This window comes from Macaca fascicularis, chromosome 7 (genome assembly GCF_037993035.2).
Source record: "Macaca fascicularis isolate 582-1 chromosome 7, T2T-MFA8v1.1".
Taxonomy (NCBI): Eukaryota; Metazoa; Chordata; class Mammalia; order Primates; family Cercopithecidae; genus Macaca; species Macaca fascicularis.
In genome coordinates, this window is record NC_088381.1 from 35,342,476 (window position 1) to 35,360,133 (window position 17,658).

The following is a 17,658-nucleotide window of genomic DNA, read 5'->3' on the forward strand; positions in this document are numbered from 1 at the left end:
ATGCAAATATTCTTGATCATCGTAGTAATAACTTGGCTGTACACATGTGTCAATGCTCATTAAACTGTACGCTTAAAATGTGTGCATATTTGTAAATTTTACTTCAAAATACTTTTGTTTCTATATGCTAGCAATGAACAATTAAAATTGACATTCAACAAGTCCACTTATAATAGCATCAAACAAAATACTAGAGGTAGATGTAAAACCTATGCACTGAAAACTAGAATTTGAGTTAACTTTACTTTGGCCATTCTATGTGATCACTTGGAGTTTTTGTGTTTAAATTTTAAAAATAGTCAAGCAGGCTGGGCGTGGTGGCTCACGCCTATAATCCCAGCACTTTGGGAGCCTGAGGCGGGCAGATCATGAGGTCAAGAGATTGAGACCATCCTGGCCAACATGGTAAAATCCCATCTCTATTAAAAATATAAAAAATTAGCTGGGCATGGTGGCGGGCACCTGTAGTCCCAGCTACTTGGGAGGCTGAGGCAGGAGAATCGTTTGAACCCAGGAGGCGGAGGTTGCAGTGAGCCAAGATCATGCCACTGCACTCCAACCTGGGCGACAGAGTGAGACGCTGTCTCAGAAATAAAAATAAAAAATAAAAAAAATAGTCAAGCAGATAAAACTTGCTTGAAAAAAAATAGTTAAACTGTGTGTCAACTGGAAAGTGTAATATTTTTGCTTAGTGAATGAAAATTTTAGTTGATGCAAAATGAGACTCTTGATACACTCCTTTCTTTTTTGAGACAGTCTCGCTCTGTTGCCCAGTCTGGAGTGCAGTGGTATGATCTCGGCTCACTACAACCTCTGCCTTCAGGGTTCAAGCAATTCTCTGCCTCAGCCTCCCGAGTAGCTAGGATTATAGGTGCCTGCCACGACACCTGGATAATTTTTGTAGAGACAGGGTTTCACCATCTTCACCAGGCTGATCTTGAACTCCTGACCTTGCAATCCACCTGCCTCAGCCTCCCAAAGTGCTGGGATTACAGGCGTGAGCCACCGTGCCCGGCCTCTTACACTTCTTTCAAAGGTCATTCACTACTTAGTGGAATGAAAACAAAGTATGGCTTATCTAAATAATACATAATATTAATATTTCACAACTTAACCAAGGCAGTTTGGCTGTTTTTGTTTTTAAAGAGACGGGGTCTCACTATTTGGTCCAGGCTGGTCTTAAACTAGCCTCAAGTGATCCTCCCACCCCAGCCTCCCAAAGTGCTGAGATTAGAGGCATGAGCCACCACGCCCGGCAAGCAGGACAGTTCTGAAAACTCTGGACCCAAGTTCCTAAAGCTGATGCAGAGGTCCCCCACTCCCACCCTGGGTGATTCAGCTCTACAGAGGAATTGATCATCATTTAATCAGAAAATTACATTATTCAGAGCATCTCATCCCACTGGCAGAAACACAGAGTTGATTGCCAGCGGCTTGTAAAAAGCATTTGGTTATTCTTACTCTGAGCTGTATCTCTAGAGTGACTGTCAAACCTTGCTGTGCATGTGAATCCTGTGGAGGAACTTTTGGGGGTAAAACATGCTGGGACCCCATCCATGAACCTCTGGGGGTGTGGCCCAGGCTCATCACCCATTAGACCCCAGATTTTGCCCAGTTAGCATCTATGCAAGTTCAATTATCTTTTCTTTCTGAGACAGAGTCTCGCTCTGTCACCCAGGCTGGAGTCCAATGGCACGATCTCGGCTCACTGCAACCTCTGCCTCCCAAGTTCAAGTAATTCTCTTGCCTCAGCCTCCTAAGTAGCTGGGACTACAGGCACCCACCACCACGCCCAGCTAATTTTTGTATTTTTAGTAGAGATGGGGTTTCACCATGTTGGTCAAGCTGGTCTTGAACTTCTGACCTTGTGATCCGCCCACCTCAGCTTCCCAACATTCTGCTGGGATTACAGGCGTAAGCCACGGCACCCATCCAATTATCTGTTTTTATTTTTACTTTTTTTTTTTTTTTTTGAGACAGATTCTCACTCTGTCTCCCAGGCTGGAGTGCAGTGGTATGATCTCAGCTCACTGCAACCTCTGCCTCCCTGGTTCAAGCAATTCTCCTGCCTCAGTCTCCTGAGTAGCAGCAACTACAGGTGCACACAGCCATGCCCGGCTAATTTTTGTATTTTTAGCAGAGAAGGGGCTTCACTGTGTTGAACAAGCTGATCTTGAACTCACAACCTTAGGTGATCTACCCACCTCGGCCTCCCAAAAAGTGCTGGGATTACAGGCATGAGCCACCGCGCCCGGCCTAATTCTCTATTTAATCAGCAACCTTTTACAAATGAGGTTGCCTCTTTTGTCTTAAATCAGGGAACACAAAGTGACTTTAGAAAAAAAAAAAGGGCAGAATTTGTTCAGTATTTGACACATATTTTCCCACTTATTACAACAGCCCTGTTCCTACTAGCGAAGCTGACTGTAGTATTCTGGATATACAGATAAATTGCCCATAATTGAACACATCTAGCAAATGGCAAACTGGTTTTTGAGTCCCTATTCATCCCCATTCTGAAGCCTGTGGTTTCTAGACTGGATGCCCCTGCACATTGTCCCGGCTGCAAGGGCCTTCCCTGTAGTACCATCTCACCTCATAAATTTGAGTGTTCTTAGAGTAGTTCAGAGGGAGTGAGCTGTCAACCGGGTGAAGCAAATCCTAGCAGGCTACCTGTCCAGAAGCCCGGGATGGCAGATCCAGGGGAAATAAAGTCATTAAAGAAGCTAACGGGTAATTTGGTAATTTTAGAAAATTAGGGTGTTGGTTCATTGGATCAGAATTCCTTAGAATTTTTAGTCTTATATTACCATGTCCTTGAGGGATGCACCATTTCTTGTCATGGTATCTGACCCATTTCCCCTGCACTCCACTTCCCAAATGCCTGAAATGTGGTGAGGAAATTAGTGAATTTATAGTTTGTTGGACATCACCAGATTTATTAAGAGAAGGGGAAGGGCATGGTGGCTCACACCTGTAATCCCAGCACTTTAAGATGCCGAGGAGGCAGATCACTTGAGGTCAGGAGTTCAAGACTAGTCTGGCCAAAATAGTGAAATTCCATCTTTACTAAAAATACAAAAATTAGCCGGGCATGCTGGCAGGCACCTGTAATCCCAGCTACTTGGGAGGCTGAGGCATGAGAATCACTTGAATCTGGGAGGCAGAGGTTGCAGTGAACCGGGATTGTGCCATTGTACTGCAGCCTGGGAGACAGTGAGATACCATCTCAAAAAAAAAAAAAAAAAAAGAGAAGGAAAACTGTCTCTGTCCAAATGAAAGGTTATTGCTTGAGCTTTCCATGGGCTCAGTCTCATAAACTGATGAAAAATTTTTTTTTTTTTTGAGACGGAGTCTCACTCTGTCACAAAGGCTGGAGTGCAGTGGCATGATCTCGGCTCACTGCAAGCTCCACCTCCCGGGTTCACGCCATTCTTCTACCTCAGCCTCCTGAGTAGCTGGGACTACAGGCGCCCACCACCACGCCCAGATAATTTTTGTATTTTTAGTACAGACAGGGTTTCACCGTGTTAGCCAGGATGGCCTCATGATATGCCCACCTCAGCCTCCCAAAGTGCTGGGATTACAGGCATGAGCCACCGCGCCCGGCCTAACTGATGAAAACTTAACCAATGAGTAGATTTCATTCTCATTTCCTAACCCTATTGGCAAATCCAGGTGGAAAACTACATGGTGAGCATGGAGCCAAGATGACTTCATGGCTAATGTTTATGCCTGGGGCAGGCATCTGACCTCAGACAGCATGAATTCCAGGCTGAGAGCTGCTGGTCTGGGCAGCCTGTCCCTAAACAATCCCATTTCTTACTGATGGCTGCACCAATGGGTGGCTTAAGTATTCAATCTTAATTAAGTGTGTTTGTTACAACAATGCTACACCAATGTTACACGAACTTTAAGACAAAGCCCAGGCTCCCCCATTCCAACCAGATTGCTCTCCCTAAGTCCCTATTATAAAAATTCTGAATCCTTCACATGGATTTTCCTTCATCCAATATTTATTGAGTGGCTACTAAGAGCCAGGGGCCAGGGATACAGCAGCGAAAAGAAAAAATAGACGAAAACAGCTGTCCTTCTGGAGCTTACATTCAAGTAGGAAAAAATGGATTATAAATAGATTAGATGGGAAGGAGGGGGAATGCTGAGAAAGGGAGTAAGTGTGGCAAATTTATTTTATTTTGAGATGGAGTCTTGCTCTTGTCACGCAGGCTGGAGTGCAGTGGCGTGATCTTGGCTCACTGCAACCTCCGCCTCCCGGGTTCAAATAATTCTCCTGCCTCAGCCTCCTGAGTAGCTAGGATTACAGGCGCCCACCACCATGCCTGGCTAATTTTTTTGTAATTTTAGTACAGACGGGGTTTCACCATGTTGACCAGGCTGGTCTCGAACTCCTGACCTCAGGTGATCCAGCCACCTCTGCCTCCCAAAGTGCTGGGATTATAGGCATGAGCCACCGCGCCTGGCCTAAGTGTGGCAATTTTAAATAAAATCAAAGAAGGCATGGTTGAGAAAATGACATTTTAGCTAAGAACTGAAGCAATGAGGAAGCGAGCCACATCACTATCTGCGGGAGAGCATTTCAGATGAAGGAGCACAAGCAAAAGGCTTGAGATGAGATGCTGTGGTCAACACACGGGACAATGCTGTGGTCAGCACATGGAACCAGGTGAACAAGGAAGAGAGTAGTAGGAAATGAGGTGGCAGACTGAATGTATTCTGCAGATGGAGAGAAATTAGAGGGCTTGAGGGGAAGTTGATCTTCTCAGAGAAAAATGTTAAGAGGGGTAGAAGACATAGATATTGGTGATTTTGGTACAGAATATGTAGGTGAACATTAACTACATGATACCTGCCCCTTAGGTCTGGCTGGAATGGCCAAGTCAAAAGGAAAGAGAAAGAAAAGATAGAAGCTTATCTGTAGGAAGCACTTGAAGGATTTCAGGAAACAATTTGTTTCAGATAAAAATAAACAGTATTGTTGAGTGGTGCGTTTTAAGGGATATTATTAATTTCACCTACAGCGCCCTTACTGAGTTGAAGGTGGTGATTAAGTATTTGAGAGGATTAGTTTTTGGGGGTAACTACACATGGTAAATTTGAGGTGTTTGACAGAAATGCTAATTAAGCAGTTATTGGAGGTATTAGAAGAGATTCATCTTTAGGTAGAGAGATGGATTGGATGAGATTCTTTACAAATGTAAAAAATCTGACAATTTTTTTTTCTTTTTTTTTTTCTAGACGGAGTCTCACTCTGTCGCCAGGCTGGAGTGCAGTGGCGCCATCTCGGCTTACTGCAGTCTCTGCCTCCCGGGTTCAAGCAATTGTCCTGCCTTAGCCTCCCAAGTAGCTGGGACTACAATAAGGATTCAGTATTTGTTAGGACGTGTTAAGTATGGAGGAACTGAGTTAAGTGACAATCCAGGCAGAAGGGTTTTAAATGTTTTCATTACTTCATACATTTAAGAGCTTGAGATTTTTTCTATGTAATTCCTAAGCTTTTAATTTTATTTTACAATGATTGTTGGCATGTGTAGTTTCTGACGTCAGCATCTTGCCCAGCTTACCAAGACTGGCTACTATCTTTCTTGAATCTTTTTTTGCATCATGTGAGCTGTCTATAGCTTCTAACTCACTGATGCCATTGCACTGTGGCGAAACATTTGGATTTAGCATCAAGCACATGGGGAATGGCACATTTTCCTCCATTCTCTTGGCTTTGAGGAGACTGTCTTCCTTCACGGATCATGAAGTCAGGAGTTCAAGACCAGCCTGGCCAACATGGTGAAACCCTGTCTCTACTAAAAATACAAAAAATTAGCCGGGCATGGTGGCAGTCACCCGTAATTCCAGCTATTTGGGAGGCTGAAGCAGGGGAATTGCTTGAACCCGGGAGGCAGAGGTTGCAGTGAGCCAAGACAGTGCCACTGCACTCCAGCCTGGGCAACAGAGCGAGACTCCATCTCGACGACGACAACAACAACAACAACAACAACAACAAAATCTCTAAATAGGCCAGACACGGTGGCTCACACTTGTAATCATAGTACTTTGAGAGGCTGAGGCAGGCAGATCATGATGTCAGGAGTTTGAGACCGGCTTGGCCAACACAGTGAAACCCCAACTCTATTAAAAATAACAAAAAATAGCTGGGCGTGGTGGCAGGTGCCTGTAGTCCCAGCTACTCGGGAGGCTGAGGCAGGAAAATCTCTTGAACCTGGGAGGCGGAGGTTGCAGTGAGCTGAGATGGCGCCATTGCACTCCAGCCTGGGTGAATGCCAGACTCCATCTCAAAACAACAAAAAACCCTCTAAATTTGGTTTTCACTATTGACCCTGAGCCAGCCAGGTCGCTGCGAGCTGCTGCTGTTGATCGCTGAGGGTCACTCAACCTCAATGCCAGCGTATCAGATGGTTTTGTCAGGTCTTCTGAACTTAAAAAAGCACTCGCCATGGCGACTTGAGTAAAAAATAATTACCTATGATGTCTATAGGCTTGTACCCTTCAGTTTAAGTACAGAAAAGACTGAAACAAATTAAGGATCTAATGTTTAAAATGCAGGTTACTATCCAGATTCCCATCTGAAAACTGGTCAGGGTCAGTAATTCTACCTATGGCTAGGAGGATTCTTCTGAGTATTAGGTAGGCGAACGTACCTCAAATGCTTAGCACATTGCCCAGCACGTAAAGCGCTTAGCCAATGTTAGCAGCTGTATGATAATCCCTTCTAAGAAACATAGTCCCACTCTACAAATGAGGAAACACTGAGAAGTGACATTCTAACCTAAAGTCACCAACGTTCACTCCAGTGGATACTGAGGCTTCTCCTGTAATACTCTACAAAATGTTGTGATCAAGAAATGAAGTAGACCTCCCTCACACCAACGTACACACCCAACCTGCTCCCACAACTGTCGGACTGGAAATGGCAGAAAACGTAAGAAATCCAGAGAAGTCCCTACAGTGCCAGTTCCCCAAAGGACCAGAGACCACGGTACCTTGGTTGCCCATGGCACTGGGAAGTGTGAGCCATCTCATGGCATGACTGTACCGAGCATAGAGAGTGCTGAATTTACCAGACATCTAGACCATTTGCATTTTTCACCACTGATTTATATAAAGGAATGTGGGAAGCTTTTTTGAAAGAACAGCATTTACCTTGAAGGGCTTTCCTAAAAGAGATGCCTTTTTAAAACAATGCCATAGGATTAGTGGTTAAGTCTCTAACACATGAACAGCATATGCTGCCCAGCTACTGAGGTGAAGAGTCTAAGCTAGATTTATTTCTGAGGAACAAAGACCAAAAGACTGCCTTTAGAGCTCTATACCTAGTCAGTCACCTTGGGATGAACTACAGAAAGAACTGGACAACTAACACCTAAAACGCTGAAAACAAAGACACATACAATTCCAGGTGTGGATTTTTATTTTCACAAAAAGACAACAATGTCTTCCCACATACAAGTATTTACAAAACCCAACTGATTCACCCATCTAGAACCTGGGTTTTTTTCCACTTCTCAACATAGTTGGGAACATGGAAACATTAATACCCACACAATTCCCAAAGATGGAATTTATCCATCAAACAGTGCAGATTACCTAAAAGTGCACTTACCTGCACAACTCGGTCTAAGAACCTTGTGAAACAAACCTCATGGCCAAGGTTTCATGAATCTATTTGGTTTCATACCATGCAAACCTGAACAAGTGTGCTGCTACACTAAACTGAAAATCGGTTCTCATTTTACAATTAAAAAGGTTCTCAACACTTTAGCAACTATACAGAATATGAAGGTTTATTTCAAAAAAGATTACATTTTTTTTAAACCAGGATACACAGATGCACTTAATGTAACAGTACCTTCTGCAAAAATAGGTTACATAATACTCAGAAATGCAATGAACAATCTTATTCTCTAAAAATTAGACAGCTAAGACTTCTTAAGCATAGACAGCCTTCAAAATGGAGGCTGAAAATGCCTGGTGAAAAGAAGTAACTCTAGAGCCAGACACCACAGAGCTAAGGCTGCAAATTAAACCACTACCACACAGCTGCAGACTACTCTTTATATTCACACAGCGTTAAACAAAACGACTTCAATTCCATCTTTTCAAATGTGTCTCGGTGCTGCAAGAAAAAAAGTTGAATGATACACAAAACTATTAAAAGTTACAACAGAACTATTTAAACATCTTCTCCAAAATTGAGAAAAGCAATCATGTTAAATTTTTAAAAAGAAAAGTCTGACAGAACTCTCAAGCAAGTCAGAGGTCCTTTTCATAAGTAGTCAAGTAAAGTTTACAGGAGATTTCAATAAATTATCATAAAACCATGGCAGAGAGCTCATTTTCAGAATCGTCGTGGAGGTCCACCCTTAAATGGCTTAAATCCGGAGCCACTTCCTCTTGGCATGGAATTGCCACTGATTTGTACAATTCTATTAATTGGGGATGCGTTACTGAAAAAGGTTTAAAAGAAAAAAAGTCAGAGAACAAAGAACAAATCATCACTGCAAATACTTACGCAGCACTTAACATTTGCCAGGCACTGTTCTTGGTACTTTATCCAAAATAATTTACTCTTTGCAACAGTCCCCTGAGGTCTGAACCATTACTAACCCCACTTTACTGATGAAGAAAGAGATCTGGAGGTTGAGGAACTCGTCCAAGGTCACAGAGCTAATAAAATGGTGGAGCAGAGATCTGAACTTGGGCAATCTCACTTTGAAGTCCCATTACTTCAGAAGCCAGCTGCAGATCTGCATGTGGATGGACTACAGCAGCAGATCTCTTAAGTGTGGACCCCAAACCAGTAGCAGTAGCACCAGCTGGGGGCCTGTTAGAAATGCAAATTCTTACCCCCATCTCAGACCACTGAGAAAGAAACTCTGGGGGTGGGACTCCCAGCAACCTGTTTTTCTTTGTTCTTTTAAATATATATATTTTTAGACAGCGTCTCACTCACTTCACCCAGGCTGGAGTGCAGTGGCACAATCATGGCTCACTGTAGCCGCCTTGACTTCCTGGACTCAGGTGATTCTCACACTTCAGCCAGCCACCAGAGTAGCTGGGACTACAGGCAAGTGCCACCATGCTCAGCTAATTTTTTAATTTTTAGTAGAGACAGGGTTGCACCATGTTGGCCAGGCTGATCTCGAACTCCTGGGCTCAAAAGATCTGCCAGCCTTGGCCTCCCAAAGTACTGGAATTACAGGCAGGAGCCACCATGCCCGGCCAACCTGTGTTTTAACACATCCTCCAGGTGATTCTGTTGTTTGCTAAAGTTTGTGAGCTAAATTATGGGAAGTCATTTAAAAAATATTTCTGGAATCTTTATGTGTAATGCAACAGAGCAGATGTTAGTAACACAAAAAAGCAGACCCTCTCCTCTGACAAAAAACCTTTAACAGGCCGGGCACAGTGGCTCACACCTGTAATCCCAGCACTTTGGGAGGCCGAGGTGGGCGGATCAAGGAGAACTGCTTGAACCCGGAGGCAGAGGTTGCAGTGAGCTGAGATCGTGCCACTGTACCCCAGCCTGGGTGACAGAGTGAGACTCCATCTCAAAAAAGAAAAAACTTTAACAAACCAGGAGATAAAAATTTACAGTGAAGGCCGGGTGCAGTGGTTCATGCCTATAATACCAGCACTTTGGGAGGCTGAGGCTGGAGGATCACCTGAGGAACAGGAGTTTGAGACCAGCCTGGCCAAGAAAGTGAAACCTCCATCTCTATTAAAAATACAAAAAATTAGCCGAACGTGATGGCACACACCTGTCCTAGCTACTTGGGAGGCTGAAAGAGAATCACTTGAACCCAGGAGGCAGAGGTTGCAGTGAGCTGAGATAGCGCCACTGCACACCAGCTTGGGGGACAGCGACTTCGTCTTGGAAAAAAAAAAATTGTCTACAGTGAAATGGTTCAGGCAGAATAAAACTAGATTATAAAAAGGCTTAAATGCCAGACTAAGGAATCTGGGCTCGATCCTGTGACTTGGAGCAGCTGCTTGTTATAGTTTTAGAGCAATAAATGGTGTAACAAAATGGGAGTTTAAACAGTTCAATTTACAAATAGGGTAATGGAACACAAAAATAATAATTTGGGAAGATCAGATAGAAGCTAAAATGAGGAATAAGGGATAGTTATGATAAACTTTTTTTTTGTAGAGACAGAGTTTTGCTGTGTTGCCCAGGCTGGTCTTGAACTCCTCAGTTCAAGCGATCCACCTACCTTGGCCTCCCAAAGTACTGGGATTACAGGCATGAGCCACTGTGCCCAGCCTGAGAAACATTTTTTAAAAAAATGGAGCCACACAGCTGGGTACAGTGGCTCATGCCTATAATCCCAGCACTTTAGCAGGCCGAGGTGGGCAGATCACAAGGTCAGGAGTTCGAGACCAGCCTGGCCAACAAATTAGCCGGGCATGGTGGTGCACGCCTGTATTCCCAGCTACTCGCTTAAACCTGGGAGGCAGAGGTTGCAGTGAGCCGAGACTGTGCCACTACACTCCAGCCTGGACAGACCAAGACCCTGTCTCAAAAAAAAAAAAAAAAAGAACCACACTTAGAAATTTATGGTAGGAATGAAGAAAGGTAAGGACAAGTCCCGTTTTTCCAGTCAGGGTGAGTGAAATGGATGGTGGCATTATCAAATTAAAAGAAGCTGCAGGCAACAAAAGGGACACAAAGGTTTGAAACAGGAGAAGAATGAGTTTGACTGTGACCTTGAATTCATGGATGCAGCAAAGCACTTACATGGCAGTGGCAACATGAAGCTGAAAGGAAACAGCAGTGTCTAAAGCTTAGCCATGGGAAGGAGCCTGCAAAGGCAGTCACAAGGGCAGAAAGAAAGTGATGGTGCCCTAGAAAACAGACTCCCTCAAAATAAAGATAAACGACTATGTGAAACAGTGTTTAACCACCAAGGAGTCGAAAACCATGAAAATAAAAGAATCTATATTTATCAGGAGAAAAGTCATCAGTGACCTTTACAAACCGGATACAATGAATGTTGAGCTTGTGCAGGCAGAAGTAGCACACTTACTGAAGTTTGATGGTAGAAGTGACCATGGAATAATAGTGACCTGGGTCACTGAGTCAAGTCAGTATCTCTCCTAAGAGGAATGGGAAAGAAAGGAGGACGTGAAAGAGATGGGGAAGCTGAAGACCTGCTGGCTGAAGGGCCACATCCGACCTCGTTGTGAAGAGAAAGTAAAGCTCGCCTCTTAACGTATGAATAGATTTTATGTTAAATGTCTAAAAGCTCTGCCAGGAGTTATTTTAAATAACAGGGAGGAAACAGAACACACTTTCAGTTTTTTCTTCCTAAGAATTTGAGGAATGCTAGGTAGGGAACAAGATGATGGTTCCAATGTGAGGTTAAGACTCATTATCTAGACTGGTTGCAGTGGCTCCCGCCTGTAACCTCAGCACTTGGGGAGGCTGAGGCAGGCGGATCACCTGAGGTCTGGAGTTCGAGACCTGCCTGGGCAACATGGTGAAACCCCGTCTCTACTAAAAATATAAAAATTAGCTGGGATTGGTAGCGCATGCCTGTAGTCCCAGCTACTTGAGAGGCTGACATGAGAGAACTGCTTGAACCCAAGAGGCGGAGGTTGCAGTAAGCCGAGATCTCGCCACTGCACTCCAGCCTGGACGACAGAGTGAGACTCCATCTCAAAAAACAAAAAACAAAACAAAAGGATTCATTATCTACTGGATCCTACCATACATACATACCCATATCTAGATCAACTTGCCAGAACGTGACTGAATTCATTTACAAGGAAAAATACAAAGTAACACATTAATATCAGCTGTTCTGCACACAGTCTTTTGGAGACTCTGAGTTGATACAGGGAAATGTTCAGGCCGACCTAGGGTTTTCACTAGTTGCAGTTCAGTCTCTCAGAAACTATAATGACTTTTATGGAAAGGATCAAATGTTGGTTGTGTGCTGGCAGAAAAAGTCTAAACTGGTTAATAGTTATTTACCTTGAATGTTGGGTTATCATGCCTGCTCCTGCCCGGCCATCACCCATTCGCCTCGTATCATGATAGCTAGGCCCTTGAGAGGGTGGACCATGCCACTCTTTCCTTGGTCCGCTTGTGTCCCGTCCATGGCGTTCAACCACATGTCGCTCCTCAGGATAGTGCTAAAAGAATAGCATATGAAAAGTCACTTGGGCGGGGGCAGTGGCTCATACCTGTAATCCCAGCACTTTGGGAGGCTGAGGCAGGAGGATCATCTGAGGTCAGGAGTTCGAGACCAGCCCGGCTAACATGGTGCAACCCCATTTCTACTAAAAATACGAAAAATTAGCCAGGCATGGTGGCCCACACCTATAATCCCAGCTAGTCAGGAGGCTGGGGCAGGAGAATCACTTGCACACTCCAGGAGGTGGAGGTTGCAGTGACCTGAGATCACGCCATTGCACTCCAGCTTGGGCAACGATAGTGAAACCCCATGTCAAAAAAAAAAAAAAAAAAAAAAAATCACGACACCCTCAGTCTCGGTCTCATACCAACTTATATTTTTAATGTCAGAAGCAAATTAATAAGATGTCTGAGAAGATAAAAGGATGAGTAGTGCAACAGCATATAGAAAGAGTTTGTATCTATTTTGTAGTGAGAAGCTACTCAGGCTTCAGGGAAGGGTATGGAGGAAATGATTCAATACTTTTTGTTGTTGTTGTTTTGTTTTTTGAGATGGAGTCTCGCTCTGCTGTCAGACTGGAATGCAGTGGTACGATCTCGGCTCACTGCAACCTCCACCTCCTGGGTTGGAGCAATTCTCCTTCTCAGCCTCCCAAGTAGCTGCAACTACAGGCATGTGCCACTGTGCCCAGCTAATTTTTGTATTTTTAGTGGACATGGGGTTTCACCATGTTGGCCAGGATGGTCTTGATCTCTTGACTTCGTGATCCGCCCACCTCGGCCTCCCAAAGTGCTGGGATTACAGGTGTGAGCCACCGTACCCAGCCAATTCCTGTTTTTAAAAATAATTTTTGGAGACATGATCAAGTGCTGCCTAGGTTGGAGGAGTTGCTGGTACTGAGGTCTGGAGCAACACTGTTGCTACCATAACTCACTGCAACTGTGAACTCCTAGGCTCCAGCAATTCTCCTGCCTCAGCCTCCTGCCTAGCTGGGACTACAGGGTGCACACCACCATGCCCAGCTAATTTTTTAATTTTCCTATGGAGATGGGGTCTCACTATATTGTCCAAGCTGGTCTCGAACCTCTGGCCTCAAGTAATCCTCCTGCCTTGGCCTCCAAAAGTGCTGGGATTACAGCCATGAGCCACCAGGCCTGGACATTAATTTCTATTTCTATATTTTCTAGCACCCAAGGGTTTTTTGACCCTTGATTATTTCAAATACTTGGATCTTATATTGACTGTAAGAACGCACAGACAGAGATCAAAACCTTAAGACAAGCCACGGCGGGGCCTATGATCAGCCTATCAGGACAACATGCAAACAGCACAGAAAACAGGAGTCGTCAACTTATTTTACATCGTACTAGTTAGTGCTATGGCACTTACAAGGTGCTACATCTGTAACTACGGAAAACAGAGTAGCAAACACAAAGAAAGAAACTGTAGAACTAGGGATCTAAGGAAAGAGAAAGCAAGCATTGTGATACTTAGCTTACAGGAAAGAAAGCAGAAGGTACCCACAGAGAGGCTGAGATATAATAGTGGCAGAACAATTTACACACTAACACTATGAAAAAGAAAATTTTCAAGGGAGTATACAAGATCTCCTCAGGACACATTTTCTAAAAGGACATCTGAATGCAGAGGGCTGGTCTTTGAGACTTTCTTAAATTTTACTGTAAACAAGGCAGACTTATCTGGATTATAGACTCAGTCTTAAAAATTCTGTTTAGGGGGTGGGCGTGATGGTTCATGCCTGTCATTCCAGCACTTTGGGAGGCAGAGGAGGGTGAATCACCTGAGGTCGGAAGTTTGTAACCAGCCTGGCCAACATGGTGAAACCCCACCTCTACTAAAAATACAAAAATTAGCCAGGGGTGGTGGTGCACATCTGTAGTCCCAGCTACTCGGGAGGCTGAGGAAAAAGAATCACTTGAACCTGGGAAGCAGAGGTTGCAGTGAGCCGAGATCATGCCACTGCATGTCAGCCTGGGTGACAGAGTGAGACTCCATCTCAAAAACAAATAAACACACTAATATGTATTAAAATACAAAACAAACACCTGCATATAATGAAGACACACACACTGCACAATTCTTTTTGGTATGTAATTTATGAAAGTATGTCCTAACTGTGCTACTATCAACCCATATGCCAGTATTTCATCAGTAGAATACTTTTAAATGAGGCAAAAGGTTTTTGTTCATTTCAGTCTCTAACAGATGAAGATACTTTCCTCTGTCCAGCTCATTAACTTACAAAATATTCAAGTCAATATAAGTGTCACAAGAATAAAAATTTAAAAATATGTAACGTTACACTCATCTATCTTTAGGATAAGAAGACAAAAAACAGACAAAGCTCTATTTCAATTTTACACTTTAAGCTACTTAAATGAAGCAGGAGAAAAAGATGTATGTGTGTATACATATATATATAAATATATACATACACACACACACACACACACACACACATATATATATATATATATATATATTTTTTTTTCCCCCCCAGACAGGGTCTGGCTCTGTAGCCCAGGCTAGAGTGCAGTGGCGCCATCTTGGCTCACTGCAACCTCCAACTCTTGGGCTCCAGCGATTCTCCTGCCTCAGCCTCCAGAGTAGCTGGGATTACAGGCGCACACCACCACACCCAGCTAATTTTTTTTTTTTTTTTTTTTTTTTTTTTTTTTTTTGAGACGGAGTCTTGCTCTGTTGCCCAGGCTGGAGTGCAGTGGCCGGATCTCAGCTCACTGCAAGCTCCGCCTCCCGGGTTCAGGCCATTCTCCTGCCTCAGCCTCCCGAGTAGCTGGGACTACAGGCGCCCGCCGCCTCACCCGGCTAGTTTTTTTTTTTTTGTATTTTTTAGTAGAGACGGGGTTTCACCGTTTTAGCCAGGATGGTCTTGATCTCCTGACCTCGTGATCCGCCCGTCTCAGCCTCCCAAAGTGCTGGGATTACAGGCTTGAGCCACCGCGCCCGGCCCCACCCAGCTAATTTTTGTATTTTTAGTAGAGATGGGGTTTCACCATGTTGCCCAGGCTGGTCTCAAACTCCTGAGCTCAGGCAATCTGCCCACCTTGGCCTCCAAGTGTTGGGATCACAGGCATGAGCCACCATGCCTGGTCAAGAATATTTTATTAAGAAGGAAAAAGTGAAAAGGAAACACAAATAGAGGTCACAGATTTCAGATCCAGTTTGAAAGACTCAATTTCTTAAAAAGAAATAAAACCAAAGTTATAATTAGACAGGCTCATTTATCAAATTAACAATTCTTAAATTTCACTAGGAAGTTTAATCAAAATGCAGTATTTCAAGGCTAGTACCTTAACTCTTTGGACTACTGATGGTCAACTCTGACAGTAAAGTATGAGAAAAATTCAGATTAATTTTAAAAATTAAAATTAAAAATTAATGCCTCTCAATCATTCCAATCTAGCTAGGCCATATCAAAATGTCACTGTATATCCAGAGTAGCTCATGAATCCTCTAACTGTATGTGTGCAGGCTGGAGGCAGGCCTCCCGCAGCATTTACCTGTGATCCACCTCGGTCTGTGATGACTCCTCTGTCTCCCTCTCTGCTCCCGTACCCCGAAGCGCTGCTACGATTCCCAGGGGGAGCACCTCTCACGCTGTGCCCTGATACTTCTCTCCCAGATCGTTCTGGCCTTTCGACTCTGTTAAACAAAACATAAAAACATACATGATCAAAACTGTAATTTTTTTAGCCCCAAGGCATGAGACCACTAGGAAAGCATTATGAAGTACACAGCTACCTTGTTTCCCGTTTGTCAGTGGACATACTTCCTTCACTTTTCCAGCTGGTGGGTCTGGAAGGATTGGGCCCTGCCTCTCGAGGATGTCTAGGATGAGTGATATCAGGCCTGTCATGAATAATCACCGTTCTCCTTTCATCTCGCTCCCCTCGAACTTCTCGCCTGTCTGATTCTCTAAGTTCGTTTCTTGGTGGAGGCTCATTTCTTCTGGAGTCACTGAAATTTTTGGGATATCTTTCGAAGCTTGGATCTTCCCTTCGTGCAGTAGGTCGTGCTTTTTTCCCCTCACTTTGACCAACAAAGCGATCCCGCCTATTGATTAGAAACAAAGAATATAGGTCCAAGAAGTGCTTACTTGAGTGCTTAATTCTTCTTAACTTTGTCTGCATAACCTATAATGATGAAACCAAAAAATGAACTTAAGGCAAAGCCATGGAAAAAAGCTAGTCATTGATTATTACAACTCATTTTCTTTCAAACTGAACTAAGTGTCTAGCCTAAGGTTGGTTTTCTTAGTGTTCAGGAGAAATGATACCAAACACTCAAAGTCACTACCAAGCTGAAGAATGTTTTACTGTTCTTAACAGTTGAGGCACATCCAAAGCAATCAGTGCTCCCACAGTTTTAAAGATAAGAAGAGGCTGGGCGCGGTGGCTCATGCCTGTAATCTCAGCACTTTGGAAGGCTGAGGTGGGTGGATCACTTGAGGCCAGAAGTGCTAGACCAGCCTGGCCAACATGGCAAAACCCCATCTCTACTAAAAATACAAAAATTAGCCGGGCATGGTGGTGGTGCATGTCTATAATCTCAGCTACTTGGGAGGCTGAGGCACAAGAATCATTTGAACCCAGGAGGCAGAGGTTACAGTACGCCAAGATTGCACCACTGTGTTCTAGCCTGGGAGACAGGTGGGACCCTGTCTCAAAAAAAATAAAAATAAAATAAAGATAAGAAGATAAAGCCAACCTACTTAATGGTGTTCTAGTTAATTAGTTTGGAATACTGAATCACATTCCCATTAACAGAAACAAAAACCATATAATTTGTTCTGAGCATTCAGTTCTGACCTGGTACTTCTTAATGAAGATTTTAGGAGAAACAGAGTTATCACTAGCAAGGCTCATAAAATAAATGTAACAATTTTCAACATATCTACCTTTCAAAAGAGGAAGACTGTACTGCTGAACTCTCAGGAAACCTGCCCCTCTCTCGGTGATCAAAGTCATTAAATCTGTTCTGTTGGCGAGAGTAGTCAGATCCATGGCCAAATCGTGCATCTGTATCTAGAGACAACTTTTTATTCTCGCTCCAGTAAGGATCATCTCGCCTTGAAGAGAAATATTTGCTCATTTACATAAATTAGTTCTACAGTAATCAAACGACATTTACTTGGAGTCATACATACCACATGTTAGAACTGTGGACACAACAGGGCTAATAAACTCAAGACATAACACACTCAGGAGTACAAACTAGCAAAGACTTAATTGTTGAATTACGTAAAGTCAAATAGTGTGAGAGGAATTTAACGGGAGAGAAAAATAGTTGAAAAACTGCATGTCTTATAATTATTAAATGGAAAAGACAAATAAAATACTTGAAACCACTTTATAATAAAATTCTAACCAGCAGTTCACAACCTCTTCAGTTATCCTTAACTTTGGAAACATTAGAGTGGCAAGTCAGAAGCACAGTTCATTCA

General features: G+C 43.5%; 1 protein-coding gene across 34 annotated transcripts in view; it reads right to left on the reverse strand.

Moving 5' to 3' along the window:
* Positions 1–7,423: 7,423 nt before the first annotated feature.
* Positions 7,424–17,658, reverse strand: part of SLTM (SAFB like transcription modulator) — a 55,781-nt gene continuing 45,546 nt past the window's right edge. For 28 of the 34 annotated variants that reach the window (XR_012415001.1, XM_073995906.1, XM_065547983.2 and 25 more), the window contains 5 exons: positions 17,113–17,283; positions 15,957–16,268; positions 15,716–15,857; positions 12,011–12,171; positions 7,424–8,477 (listed from right to left, as the gene is read on the reverse strand). Coding sequence is in view for 32 of the 34 variants with exons in the window: in XM_073995906.1 (XP_073852007.1) it covers positions 8,369–8,477; positions 12,011–12,171; positions 15,716–15,857; positions 15,957–16,268; positions 17,113–17,283 (895 nt within the window). In the remaining 2 variants the exon portion in view is untranslated. Of the gene's footprint in view, positions 8,478–11,060; positions 11,131–12,010; positions 12,172–15,715; positions 15,858–15,956; positions 16,269–17,112; positions 17,284–17,658 lie in introns of all 34 variants that reach the window. The other 6 variants (XR_012415002.1, XM_073995908.1, XM_073995897.1 and 3 more) reach the window with 1 other exon arrangement.